At 41.4% G+C, this 15,096-nt stretch overlaps 1 protein-coding gene across 8 annotated transcripts in view; it reads left to right on the forward strand.

Moving 5' to 3' along the window:
- The window catches only part of LOC111874028 (dynein heavy chain, cytoplasmic), a 112,713-nt gene that overhangs the window by 39,226 nt on the left and 58,391 nt on the right, over nt 1-15,096 (forward strand). For all 8 annotated transcript variants that reach the window (XM_023869163.2, XM_023869180.2, XM_023869208.2 and 5 more), the window contains 10 exons: nt 707-879; nt 2,876-3,043; nt 3,491-3,656; nt 4,185-4,370; nt 5,739-5,939; nt 6,428-6,710; nt 7,935-8,195; nt 10,217-10,451; nt 12,433-12,601; nt 13,899-14,022. In XM_023869163.2, the coding sequence (XP_023724931.1) occupies nt 707-879; nt 2,876-3,043; nt 3,491-3,656; nt 4,185-4,370; nt 5,739-5,939; nt 6,428-6,710; nt 7,935-8,195; nt 10,217-10,451; nt 12,433-12,601; nt 13,899-14,022 (1,966 nt within the window). The remainder of the gene's footprint in view (nt 1-706; nt 880-2,875; nt 3,044-3,490; nt 3,657-4,184; nt 4,371-5,738; nt 5,940-6,427; nt 6,711-7,934; nt 8,196-10,216; nt 10,452-12,432; nt 12,602-13,898; nt 14,023-15,096) is intronic.

Raw genomic sequence — 15,096 nt, forward strand, 5'->3', positions numbered from 1 at the left:
ATCTGCAGGAGTCCTAACAACGTAGCCAATATACTTTCCATATTGCTTTGTTCATTTCATTTTGAATTGTCAGTAGTGGGGGTACAGAGACTTGAGAAGTGTCTAGAAGGTTTTCAAGCAGGCTTTTTGAGCATTTTGGGGTCAAGATCTCTAGAATTTGCTATCACACTCATGTCTTCTTACAAGCATTTACAAATGTCAGTGCCAGCTACTGAAATCCACACATACTTGACCTTATTTCTGCATCTAAGAAATGAAAAAATTTGTTTCTTTCTAAATAAATTATCAGCCTGATGTTCTGGTACACTGTATCACAGGTGTGTGTCAATGGGGAACAAGGGGTATCCTGAAAAATAACCTAGAAATTTTTACTGATGTTTTTGATAAAGCCTCAGAATTAGTTTTATAAATTTCTTTGTCATAATTCCAGTAATTAATTAAGTTACAATATTTTGTCTAATCTATGGAGTTCTTCTTTCAGGCTTGAAAACTCATGACAGTTTTTCCTTTTTAGATGTTTCCACGTTTTATGGGTCACCTATACCATTTAAAATGCTTCACCATAAACACAGCATCATAACCCAGGGAATCCTCATTACAAGGATAAATTTTCAGCTTTGTCAGTCTCACTATTGATATTGCTTGTTAATTTTATGTGCTTGTACTTGTACATATTAAATAATCTTTACTGTCAATCTTTATGAAGGTGTTCGAGGAGGAAGCCCTCACTTGGGAAGAGAAATTGAATCGCATCAATGCTTTGTTTGATGTGTGGATTGATGTGCAAAGACGTTGGGTGTACCTTGAAGGGATATTTTCTGGCAGTGCAGACATCAAAGTTCTGCTGCCAGTGGAGACTTCTCGCTTCCAGAGCATTAGGTAAATAACCTTTTTGAGCCACATTCAGTGTAAATGACCATATAACAAATCACATAATTGTCTCTGTGGCTGTTCAGCACTGCTAAGGCCCAAGCCTTCAGAAGGGGAAGATCAGCAATATGTTTGTTCAGTAAGACAGTTTATTTCAGAATGCTAGAATTCACATATTAGATGATAGTGATTTTTGCAAATACATAAAACATACAACAGGTTGAGAGAACACAAGATCTGTGGAGGTCTGATAAGTATAAGTTTTTTAGAATAAATAAACAGGATAAACAAAGTGAGAAAGATATCAGAATGTGCAAGAGTATGCAGTGAGATATAACATTAATTTAATAGAACTGTGGACTACAAAATGGAGCATTTATCATGAGTGTCACTCACTGATTGGTTGATTTTCATGAAATTTGTTCCAAATAACAAGTGGCTGTCTCCTCATCTTCTGTACCTTTTCACTGTCTGAGTTATCAACTGAAGCAGCACAGCCAGCTCATAAATTTGTGAAGTGCAAACAGTACTAGTGCCATTGAAGATTTGTATGGTAATAGATCCTGTGAAAGTACACAGTTCTATTTAAGTACTTTTGTATTGACAGCATGAACTCTTCAGTACAGGGATGTTAAATGGCTGTGAGGTTCAGTGTTTCGATGGATTGCATGGTGTCACATCCCAGGAGACAGTTGTCAGATTATTTTGAATTAACCCCCAAAATCTGTTTGATGTCATATTATCTTTTCTGCTTCACTGTCTATTCGTGTGGAGTTATAAAATACACTGTGCAGATAGTGACTTGTTTATGCCTCTTAATTAATGTCTGCATGGTTGGGATATATGATGCAGTGTGGGAAATATACATAGTGAATGTAAGAATTCCAGCTTGTGCCAAGACATTTTGATTCAAGGAAGAACAAGAAGGAAATGGAAGATGTGTAACAATTTTGAGACAGCGCGCTTAACAGATACAATTTCAGGATATGTGAATATAAACAATCTTTAATGAGGACAACAAGAAGGCCATTAACATATAAATATGTGGTAGGTTATGTAAGTGAGTATGTTTACATCAGAAGTCAAAGGTAATATGTGGAAACATCAAGCATTAATTCAGTAGAAAAATTAACAGCAGTTAGAAAGTTTAATTGGGATCAAGACATTAACAGAAAAACTTGAAAGTGAAACAAAATCATATAACATGTGGAATTTGACATATGAATCAGTCCAATTCTGCACTGTATATATTTCACTGTGAACAAAAGAAACTGAAAATGGCATCATGGGATATGAGTAAAATGATGATTATCAGTCGGTACACTGTAGCATGGGACCCAATCACGGTCCTGCAGACATCAAGATGATACTAGCACTCACTCCACAACCTGGTCACCAGTGCAGGTGCCACTGCATTTCTGTGCTGCAGGTCCTTCAAATTGTCATCTCATCCAGCATACAGAATGTCATTTCCATAACTCTACAGATAAAGGTCAAGTGGAATGAAGTCAGGACTTTGGGACCATAGAATAGGCCAACCGCTTATCCATCCACCATGGAAAGTGGGCATGTAGCACATTAGCACACAGTGAAAGGGTAAAGCTATCCCTGTAACAGGCCGTGAAGGCTCATAGGATTGTGAGGTGTCCAGGATCCCACATTTTCGAGACAGTTAGCTGACAGATGGCGATGAGGTTGTCAGTCTTACACACTCGCTGCCAGGAAGATTCCTGGTACGCCTGTTGGAGGCTGTATCGACCCCAGTGACATAGTGTGGCTGCAAGGATTAGATTGATAGAAAAGTGTGGTGACCCCATCAGGAATCAAACCCATGACCTTCTAGTTTGTAGCATTGACACATAAGACACTGGAAATGCACAGTGCTAGAGCACAGGTTTGCGTGTGCACTGCTTACTGCAACAAAACTTGGCATGTAAAATATAAAGTCATTCTAGGAAAGATTTCTGTATATGAACTCTTATTATTGGCACTGTTTTAATTACAGTTCAGAATTCCTGGGTCTCATGAAGAAAGTAACAAAATCACCAATGGTGATGGATGTCCTGAACATCCCAGGAGTTCAGCGTTCGCTTGAAAGATTGGCTGACTTGTTGGGAAAGATCCAGAAAGCACTGGGAGAATACCTTGAACGTGAGAGAACTTCATTTCCCAGGTAATTAGAGTTGCTTTTGTGTTTTGGTACAATACCCTATCCTGTTGCTCTTGGATTTTTACAAAGTCTGAGCCATTTATGGCATTTCATAAGATAGACCGCCTCTGTGGTCTAGTGGTCAGAGTTCCTGGTTACAGATCCAGAGGTTCAGGTTCGATTCCCGGCGCTACCCAATTTTTTCTAGGAAGTAGTGGGTCTGGAATAGGGTCCACTCAGCCTCGTGATTATAATTGAGGAGCTGTTTCAAGGAAATAGCGGGTCCAGTCTAGAAAACCGAAATTAACGGCCTTAGGGTTTCATTGCACTGACCACGTGACACCCTCTATCTGATAAAGTTGGCACTAACTTCGCGGACAAGCGGCGGTCGCTCGGTCAGTATAGTTTGCTTGCGGACTAAGACCATGGAGTTTGTTTTGTGAGTGGAACTTTGACCAGTTAACATTGCAGGTTCTACTTTGTGGGCGATGAAGACTTGCTGGAGATAATTGGTAACAGCAAGAATGTCGCTCGTTTGCAGAAGCACTTCAAGAAAATGTTTGCTGGTGTGGCAGCTATCATTTTGAATGAAGACAACACAGTGATCACGGGCATTGCCTCAAGAGAAGGAGAAGAGGTTAGAACTTTCACATAAATTGAAATGGTTTCTAGAATTTGTTGTGCCATAAAACTTTTGAGATTCCTCACACACAGTCCCACTTCCCATTGAAAGGAATATTGGATCCCTGGAAAAGTCCATTCTGTTTCACTATCCCACGTCCCACCTTGACGATTAACCAGTGTACCCCTTATGTAGGCCCCCCCCTGCCTGGATCGGATTCCATTTCTTCACATCCCTTCCTTTGGTCTCATGGCCATCCTAGTAACTTTTCTGTATAACCAAACCTGTTTCTCAATCTGCACACTTCGTCCTTAAAAATGGAAGTAGCACGTTTCTCAGAAATGTTGGTATCCACCCACCAGACTACATTGTGTCACACCTCAGAAGGCTACAGTCTCAATTTGTAGGGCTGTGTGTGAATATTGTCAGTTTTGTATAATTAGGAGGAAGTTTGATGGTCGGTGTTTTTAGTCTGAGGATGGTATATCACCTTTGCTTGGTGGACTTAGTGGACTGGTAATGTGTGCATTTGGTTTCACACAGGTCAAATTCAGTGAGCCTGTATCAACAGTTGATCACCCAAAGATTAATGAGTGGCTGAGTCTGGTTGAAGGACAGATGAGGTTCACCCTAGCTTCATCTCTGGCGCAGGCAGTTCAAGATATCAAGCAGTTCAAGGATGGTGCCATTGACAGACAGGCATACATGCATTGGTGCGACAAATATCAGGTGGGGTTCCTACATTTCTAAATGTTTCGGATCATGGTGTATGACAGTTGGTATTTCTAGTTTCCTGAACTTTGTCCATCACCTGATATCCTAGAAACTAAAGCTCAGCATTTTGGAAAGTGTGGGTACCTGCTCACTTGATTCCATAAGAAAAAGCTGTTTTATATGATAGCATACAGGAACAGCTTTTAAGCTTAAAACGAGTCCCCAGAACTAGGGGTTGTCTTATACACAAAGCGTGAAATGTGAACTTTATATCCTTGAATGTATAAATCCTTAAGTGCTACATGATGTTTAACAACTGGTTTGTGTTACTTAATTCCCACCATAACTATTTCTAATTGAAACTGAAGTTTGGCATACATAATTAACATGAGATTATGACAAACTTGTGTGTGGTGGGGTAACAGGACTGCAGTTACCATAACAGCAAAGTTTTCAGGATGAACTGTACTTCACAAACACCATTTGCAGCTGCCGATACAGCGTAAACAAACATCAGAGCCAAGTGTCAATCTGGACAACTATCAGTATGGGTGTTACTAGCATAAATTGTGTTTTTTGACTGGCTGTTTGATGTTGGCCGTGCCTCACTTTCAGGTTATCATTCTTCTGCACTAGGTTTACTGTCTTTAAAGGCTGACATTATTAATGTAATACCTAGACTCCATCATGACTCACTCTGCTAAGATAAGGGAAATGTGAAGCTTGTTTCAAGTTGAAAGAGTCACAACAGTTTATTTTATAATTATCTGACAAATATAGCTGAGAATGTGGTAGTGTAGTTGGTTGAGGCACTATGCTACAAGCCGGAAGGTCAAGGGTTCAAGTCCCGATGAGGTCATTGGATTTTTCCAATTGACCTAATTGTTCCAGCTGCAGTATGGCCCTGGGGTTGACTCAGCCTCTAACAGAAATAAGCACCAGGAATCTTCCTGGGGCTGAAGGGTGGTCGGCACGCAGGGTTTGACAACCTTGCTGCCATCTATGAGCCGATTGTCTAGAAAATGTGGGAATCTCAATATCGCACAACCCTATGGGCCTCCACGGCCTGTTACAGGGATAGCTTTATTATACTTACTTTTTACCTAAATTTTTAATTGAAAATTTGGAGTGTCCATATGTGCCAGTCATTTTGTGTCCCATATGAATGGTAATTCCAATTCCTTGATATTTTATGACTGGAATTAGCTCTTCCTAATGGACCAAAAGAGTAGATGCCCCTTCCCTGAACATGGAAGCAGATCCAATTCCCCAAACGTGTCTTGGGTGAGAATATCAGGTGATGGGCAAAGTCCAGGAAAACAGTAATTCCAAGTTTCTGACTGTGCTCTGAGTGTAGCAGTGATCGTTCTGCTGTCACCACAGGCCCAGATCGTGGTGCTGGCAGCCCAAATTCTGTGGAGTGAGGATGTTGAAGCAGCTTTGCATCAGATTAGTGCAGCTGGTGACCAGAAGATGACACCATTGGAAAGAGTGCTGTCTCAAGTGGAGACGACACTGAATGTTCTTGCAGACTCAGTCCTACAGGAACAGCCTCCCCTGCGCAGGAGGAAACTTGAGCACTTGGTAAGGACAGTAATATTGCGAAAAGGTAAAATGTTGACAGTTCAAATAATCTGTGACAAGAATACAGAGACGTTAACATTAGTTATAATAAATTAAGTGGGTATTTGAAATGTTCTTACAAAGCAATGTTACAAATATTTGTGATCAATTTACTTGTAACTTACAGTAAGATAATTTTTAGGGCCGCACCATAGCTCAAGCAGTTAGTCGCTGGCTTCCCACCACGGGCGCCCGGGTTCGATCCCAGGTCTGGTCCAGTGGGATTTGTGGTGGAAAAAGTGGCGCTGGGGCAGGTTTTCTCTGAGTCCTTCGGTTTCCCCTGCCAATCTTCATTGCTCCACAATCACCCTCACCTATCATCTGGGGCTGGTGCATTAGGCCAGAAGTGGCTGCAGTACAAGGGACTTAGTCCCACCCCCACTAGCAATAAAAAAAAGATAATTTTTATAACTTTTGGTATATTTTTCATTTTGTATCTCATATTCCAGATCAATGAATTTGTCCACAAGCGTACAGTGACACGGCGACTTATCGCTAATGGGATATCAAGTCCCAAGGCATTTGAATGGCTGTGTGAGATGCGTTTCTACTTTGACCCTCGTCAAACAGAAGTCCTGCAACAGCTCACTATACACATGGCCAATGCAAAATTTTTCTATGGTTTTGAATATCTAGGAGTTCAAGATCGCCTAGTACAAACACCCCTCACTGATCGCTGCTACCTGACAATGACACAAGCTTTGGAGTCACGCTTGGGAGGTTCCCCTTTTGGTGAGTTGTGTGTAATTACAATTCTTATTGATATTATGAGATGAAGTTCTTGCTGTAGCAAATGTTAAGGTTGTGACATGCTGGGATTTGGTGCCATTTTGTGTAATCTATATAAATAAAAATGTAACTGTTTGTTTGGCTCTCCTCGAAGATCTCCGAAACTTCTTCGAAATTTTGACACAACGTTACATTCGAACACGCGCGTGTTTCTATATGCCTATTATGTAGATGTCACACCCGTGACAGGTAAAAACAGGTAAAAGTATTAATTGTATTCAATTGTATTCAATATTAATATACTGTAACGTGTTATACATCGTCCATCGAATACCAACAGATCATTACCTAGGAATAACTGTGGCAACGAACTGTTGAAACAGCGGGTCGTTGCCTTGGAATAACTGTCGCAATGAACTGTTGAAACAGCACATCGTTGCCTTGGAATAACTGTGGCAACGAACTATTGAAACAGCGGAAATAATGGATTTCTGCGGCAATGAGCACAGAACACGTGAAATGGAACCCTGGGCGAAAGTGCCCTCTATTGCATCCGAAACCGGGTTATAATAGTCCAGCTCCGGAGAAATTTTCAGTGATACTGGACGTGATAATAATTGTGCTCGCTGGTGTAAAAGTGAGCGTTCAATAACTTATTCACTGAATCTGAGATGTGTGTGGAAGTTATTTCGTAAGTATAGTTTATTTTTGGTTGTTTTTCTTTTCATTTTCTAAGAACAAGCTTAGGTCATCGTACTCGCGGAGTGGGAGCAATGCGTCGAGTAATTTCAAATCAAACTGGGGAAGAACGGGCAGACTGAGCCACAGCAAGGCGTGGCCAGGCACAGGTAGTAGAAAATAACAGTATTTTAGAGGAACCTACTGCCTCCATCTTCAAGGTAGAGGAGTAAGAGTAAGGTGAGCATGGTAAAGTGCTGTGGAAAGAGGACTGGACCCTGGACCCTGGGTCCTGATGGAACCAGTGGGAGTAAGGAGTTAAAAGTTCACTCAGGTCCCCTGCCACATTTCTCCCTATATCTGTTTCATGTCTACCACACTTCACTTGCTCTTCTACCTTGAAGAAGGAGGCAGCAGTTTCCTCTGAAACAATGGTATCATTCTACCAATCTCCATGGTGTCATTGCAGAATACAGTAATGTAGTCAGCTGCAAGGGCCTTGAATGTCACAGTGGTTAGAGATTTTAGAAACTATATTCATACATTCAGGTCCTGCTGGAACTGGGAAAACGGAGTCAGTCAAAGCCCTTGGCCATCAGTTGGGTCGCTTCGTCTTGGTGTTCAACTGTGATGAGACATTCGACTTCCAAGCAATGGGACGGATCTTTGTTGGTCTGTGCCAAGTTGGAGCTTGGGGATGCTTCGACGAGTTCAACAGACTGGAAGAGAGAATGCTGTCAGCCGTGTCACAGCAAGTGCAGACAATTCAGGAGGCCCTGAAGTCACAGCAGGATGGGAAGAAAGAAGGCTGTGAGTTTTCTACATTACTGCACCAAATTTCCGTCAGTGTTCTTCACTTACCTCTGTTAGCTTTGCCCTGGAATATCAGACCTCTTTCCTACCCTGCTCTCAGTTGATCTCAAATCCATCAATTTTGCCACGGGGTATAGAAATGGCTAAGTTGGTATAGTCCAGACTGGGTCTAGTAACATCCCCCCCACACCCATCCATTGGGTACCAGAGGCTCTTTTCTCGGGGGTAAAGCAGCCACAGCATGAAACTGACCACTCATCTGCATCTGGTGCTGAGGTTAAGGAGTTTGGAGCTACACCTCCATCCCTAATTAATTAATTCACTAGTGGGGGTGGAGTCCAGCTCGGTCGACTCGGCACGGCAGCCACTGATTGGCCTATTGTAGCCTTCCCTGGGTGAGTATGATGATGGAGAATTTGGTGGAATGAAGATTGGCAGGGGAAAACGAAGTACTCGGAGAAAACCCACCCCAGCGCCACTTTGTCCACCACAAATCCCACTTTACCGGACCCGGGATTGAACCCGGGCTGCCGCGGTGGGAAGCCAGCGACTATTTTTTTTTATTGCTAGTGGGGTGGCACTAAGTCCCTTGTACTCCGGCCACTTCTGGCCTATTGTACCAGCCTCGGATGATAGGTGAGGGTGACTGTGGAGCAATTGGTGGAATGAAGATTGGCAGGGGAAAACGAAGTACTCGGAGAAAACCCTCCCCAGCGCCACTTTGTCCACCACAAATCCCACTTTACCGGACCCGGGATTGAACCCGGGCTGCCGCGGTGGGAAGCCAGCGACTATTTTTTTTTATTGCTAGTGGGGTGGCACTAAGTCCCTTGTACTCCGGCCACTTCTGGCCTATTGTACCAGCCTCGGATGATAGGTGAGGGTGACTGTGGAGCAATTGGTGGAATGAAGATTGGCAGGGGAAAACGAAGTACTCGGAGAAAACCCTCCCCAGCGCCACTTTGTCCACCACAAATCCCACTTTACCGGACCCGGGATTGAACCTGGGCCGCCACGGTGGGAAGCCAGCGACTAACCTCTTGAGCTATGGCGCGGCCCTACGTCCATGCCTATATATGTATCTGTGATTTAGTGCTAAATTAAGTGCAATATCCATTTTACTTTTCCGTTTAGAAATAACCATTGTACTGATAAATTTGACTTGGTTCATCCTGATCCTTCACACCCATAATAGTAATGCCATCCAAGTATAACAACACAGCGTAGCCTGAACACTAAAGGGTCCTCTTCTTCAAACAACAGAACCACAGTGTGGTATACATTCAACTTCTTTGAAAGAGAAGGTGTGTAAAGGTCACGAACCAAATTGGTTCTAGATTTTAACAAGAAGTTTTTTTAACCATACTTGTAAATAGACTAATTATAATAATGTATAAATGTTTTAATAAATTCATGCACATTGCAGTAACTATTAAAGGATAATGTTTTATATTTATGACATTGTAATAGTAGTCTGTATGTAGTAATACAAATGCCGTCGTGAATGCAACAATTTATTTGGTTGTAGATCTTTGTCTTTTCTTCCTCTACAGTACATGTTTCGGCCATAATTGACCATCCTCAGGTGTATTTTTCACTATGTAACTGTTACACTGCACACAGTCCAAAATCTAAAACATCAGCCTGTCAGTTTTGTTTTAAAATCTCGCCACCATACGCTCATCAGTTTGATTTTAGAATTACAGTTTAAAATTTAAAATTTAAAATTTCTAAAATTTAAAGTTTTAAATACCAGGTACACCTGCTCTTGTCTACATGTGCTGCAGCAGCTATTTCTTGTTATCAGCACCATTCATGTATTAGTCCATGCAGGCTCCCTGTGTGTGTGTGTCGCTGCTCATCTGTAATTTAATAATTAATTAATTAATCTCAGATACTGCTGTATTGTACCTGTCAATGTAAGGAAAAATGAAATCCTTGGAGGCCATGCTGTATTTTTGTCCTAACTAAGGAACATTTCAGAGCTTTGTAAAACAGGAGTGACCATGGCATTGCAGGCATATCTGTTGAGCTTGTGGGGAAGCAAGTGCGAGTCTCAACTGACATGGCAATCTTCATCACTATGAACCCTGGCTACGCTGGTCGATCTAACCTGCCTGACAATTTGAAGAAATTGTTCCGGTCCTTGGCAATGACAAAACCCGACCGCCAGCTCATCGCTGAGGTGATGCTGTTCTCTCAAGGTTTCCGAACAGCTGAGAAGCTTGCCTGCAAGATTGTGCCGTTCTTCAAGTAAGCTCTTCATTTATCATTTGTACTCAGAATGTAACTGCATAATGAGGAGCTTCATAACTTGTACTCTTCTCCAAGTATAATTAGAATGATCAAGTCAAGGAGGATGAGGTGGGCAGGGCATGTAGCACGAATGGGGGAGACGAGGAATGCGTATAGGATATTGGTGGGAAAGCCAGGAGGAAAGAGACCACTGGGAAGATCAAGGCATAGGTGGGTGGACAATATTAAAATGGATCTTAGAGAGATGGGGTGGGATAGTGTGGATTGGATTGATCTGGCTCAGGATAGGTACTAGTGGAGGGCTCTTATGAACATGGTAATGGACCTTAGGGTTCCATAAAATGCTGGGAAATTCTTGAGTAGCTGCAGAATTGGCGGCTCCTCCAGAAGGGCTCAGCTCCATGAGTAAGTAAGTAAGTAAGTAAGTAAGTAAGTAAGTAAGTAAGTAAGTACTCTCAGAATGTACAAGAGTTGAATTTCCTGATGCAGAAAGTTGCATAAGGAGAACCTGTATCAATTGTATTCTGCACCAAATATTTTGTAGGGTGATCAGATCAAGGATGATGAGGTCAGTAGGACTTGGAGATTGCATGCCAAAATGGTAAATTGTTATGAAATTCAAGTTGGAAAATCTGGAGGAAAGAAACTACTTCGAAGACCTAGGTATAGACTGAAGAGTAATGTTAAATACACTGTAAGAATATTTTATTTAAGCACCCTGTTGCATTTCTATAACATTCATAACATCTACTACAGCGAGGATAATACCGTACGCTGGTGGAGTGAATGATGTATAGAAAGGGGCAAACATAACAGCAACAATGGGCTTGCACATTGAAACAAAAGGCCATTGAAACAAAAACAAGGATGGTCAAAATATATACTGTTTGAACAAGTGGACAGTGCCCTAGAGAGGTATAGGAAGTGTACAAAATTTAAGAGGAATAATTAATATTTTAAAAATTAAATTTAAATTGAATTTTAAAAATTTTAATGAAATTTTAGTTAATTGCAATAGAAAGTGAGTCACAGTGTATGGTGGATTGGCTTATATTAGCTGGATTGTAACTGCAACATTAGTATAGAACAATGCAGTTACATGTGAAAAGTATGAACAATAGTCAATGTAGGTAACAGTTTTGGCAAATTGAAGTACCTGATGATGGCCAGTTACGGGCAAAACATGTTGTAAAAAATGAAAATTCTAAGGAATAAAGTGGTCTCATTGTTGTATATGTGTGTGGGTAGGGGGTGGGCCATAAAATCCAGCCCCACACTACAACCTTCAGTGATCTTTTGTGCTTCCCCTTTGGATTAACCCTGTATTAATCCTACACTTTGAATGAAATATAGAACTTTATTTATGGGGGTGTCATAAAAGTCACTTGGTTCCATAAAGAACTGGCCCAGGTGATGAAATCTTAAGTAAGCTATAGCCTCACAATCACTTAGGATATGTATGGCTGATTCATCTTCTCGTAGGCACCATTCACAAGTTGGGTCATCTGTCAGCCCCAGTTTGAAAAGGTGTCCTTTTAGGTGGCAGTGTCCAGTAAGTAATCCTACAACCCATCTTAATTGATCTCTGTTTAATTTTAACATGTCCTTGGTTCTTCTGGCGGAGGGTCCTGATATAAATCTCTTTGCCTGTTTGAGTACAGTTTGGTTGCATTGTTGATGGAACTGTAATATAAATATTCTATGTGCTGTAAGAAATCAGATATGAGAGTATGAACTGCATTTATCTGGTTCAGGACAGGATCTAGTGACAAATTCTTATGAATGTTGAGATTCCACAAAAGATAGATAATTTGTTGAGCTGTCAAGTGATTGTTAGCTTCTCAAGAAAGATTCGTATACATGGAGTTGGTTAATTACTTACTTTGCGTCCTTAATGTGGGTTTATGTGACCGAGTATCTGATCAGCCTGTAATCTGCTTGTCATATGGAATGCAACAACATGCTTTCCCTGGTTCAGGTTGTGCGATGAACAGCTGTCAAACCAGTCGCACTATGACTTTGGCCTCCGAGCCCTCAAGTCTGTTCTGGTGTCTGCTGGTAATGTGAAACGAGACCGTATCATGAAGATACGAGGTGAATCTAATATCGATGAGGCTTCCATAGCAGAGAATTTGCCAGAACAGGAGGTAAGAGAATTTCGTGAAAGTAGAATTAAGTATTATGTATCAAGTTGCATTGTCAACCGATGTCTCCATATTTTCCTTTTATTTTCTGTCTTTGCATTTATCCAAATTACATCAAAGAACTGCTCATACCCTAATAAATCTTTTTTTTTATTGTTGCTAGTGGGGTGGGACTAAGTCCCTTGTACTGCGGCCACTTTTGGGCTATTGTACCAGCTCCAGATGGTAGGTGAGGGTGATTGTGGAGCAATTGGTGAATGAAGATTAGCAGGGGAAACCGAAGTACTCGGAGAAAACCTGCCCCAGCACCACTTTGTCCACCACAAATCCCACTTGGCCAGACCTGGGATCGAACACGGGCTGCCGTGGTGGGAAGCCAACGACTAACCGCTTGAACTATGGCGCGGCCCTAATAAATCTTACTGTGTAGGATTGTGATGAAATAAGTTAACTGTGTGTGTGTGGCTTAAGAAACTGAATAACATTTGATGCTTTTACAACAAGTCTATATGATGAAGTTTTCTTGATCAATGAGCAGTGTAACTATGGAATTTGTATCCAGAATTTCAGAATTAAAGACAGTCTCTGAAATACTGGATACAGAATTCACTTTGACATGGGTGAACACCCAAAAAGTCTTCATTGGAGTTTTTTACACAAATAAATACAGTTATACAATCAGTGATATCAAATTAATGTCCAAAACATTTAATGTCATAATGAAAAATACCAGTTGTGCAGGAACAGTTTCTGGCAGAGAGAAAACAGGAATACCAATTCTTCTTTTAGTCACAGATGGATTGAGCTGAGGGATGACTGCTGGAAGGCCAAATGTTTCTTACATTTATGCAGGTTATTTACTAAATCAGAAATAACAAATTAGAGGGAAATAAAACACTGTATTTGGCATCACCTGGGAGTAGAAAAAATGTTAAATAAATTGGGATTTTATTGTGATGAAACTTTTCAAAATCAGTGACAAACATGTGTATGAGTGATTACATTATGGGAGAAAGTGTGCTATACCAGATCCTAATTCACTGAGAAAGCAACCATGCTTAGTAACGTGCATAAATAAATGTAAGCAATGTTGCATATAATTAGAAGTACCTGAAAAAGTCACGATACAAAATCATTAGAATTTTAGCCTTGATTTGCAGAGTTCTGAGACAGACTTCTCTTGTTATGTATGTTTTATTGTCCAATTCGCAGAATGCTCTGATTCAGTTCTCCTATTAAGCCACCTTGGTTCTGCATTACATAGTTTTCAGAATTATTTCAGCGCTTGCTTTGTGTGCAGATCCTGATCCAGTCGGTGTGTGAGACGATGGTACCTAAGCTCGTGGCTGAGGACATTCCTCTCCTGTTCTCATTGCTGTCGGATGTGTTCCCTAATGTCGGCTACACCCGGGCCGAGATGGCAGGTACATGTCTCATGTATGTGGTAACTAATCCAGTATCCACATGGGTAACAGAATGCAGTGTTTAGTTCCTCCTCTAAAGCTTTGGCCACACAGAGTGCTACATACGCGATGCACGCTAGGTATGCTATGTTCGCTATACAAACAGAAGAATATTTCCCTTTATTGCCAATGTGACTGGCCCCACAGACTTCTGTACACTATGTCCCCTATGTTACCTGCGTCGCAGAGTATACACAGCGTATGTAGCGTACGTAGTGAACATAGCGTAGTGCTCTGTGTGGCCGAACCTTAAGTGTTGCTTGGCCAGTAACCAGACCTCCTTGTCTTCAGACTGATCTTGCATGCACTGGCGGGAAGAATTCTCTGGTGATCTTTGGACATACTGAGAATAGCCATGGCTGTTAATTAACTTGTTACTTGATGATGGGAAGCATTTACATGATCATAGATACAGGCCTATGTTCTCATTTGTAAGATTATTTGAAGAAATTCTAAACTTATTTTAGCTATTCTCATTGTGTTCATGACCAAAAATGTCATTCCAGTGGTAACACTCTTAGGCTTGTATTCAGGAAGTGCCCATTTCTATTCTCAGCCAGGAAACTGGCTATCCTTACTGAGATTTTCAGGTTTTTGCTCAGTTCTTTCAGGCAAATGCTGGGACAGTGTGTTGATTATGCCATGACTGCTTCTTTAAAATTCCTTTTTCAATTTGTCATTCACTGTCATCATACCATTCAGTGCTGTATAGTCTGGCTAGTGACAGCATTTGTACGAAGGGGGACCCAAAAATAACCGGAACCGACCTGTTGCGCGCGCATGCTTTGTAGTTACGAGTTGTGCTGCTAGGTGGTGTTAGCTGGGGGTCTCCCGCGACTGTTAGTGAGCTGGCGTCAGTCTGAGTTAAGTGGTTTGTCTGTGGTGCTCTGTTGTGTGCGTTCCTGTTTCAACCCTTTGGCGATTAGTGAGATGGCCGACCAGAAGGAACAAAGAGTGTGCGTGAAATTTTGCTTGATGAAGATCGTCGAAAGACCATTGACCAACTTTCTGAGGAAACGAACATCTCATGGAGCA

The sequence above is a fragment of the Cryptotermes secundus genome, unplaced genomic scaffold (assembly GCF_002891405.2).
Source record: "Cryptotermes secundus unplaced genomic scaffold, Csec_1.0 scaffold47, whole genome shotgun sequence".
Classification (NCBI taxonomy): Eukaryota; Metazoa; Arthropoda; class Insecta; order Blattodea; family Kalotermitidae; genus Cryptotermes; species Cryptotermes secundus.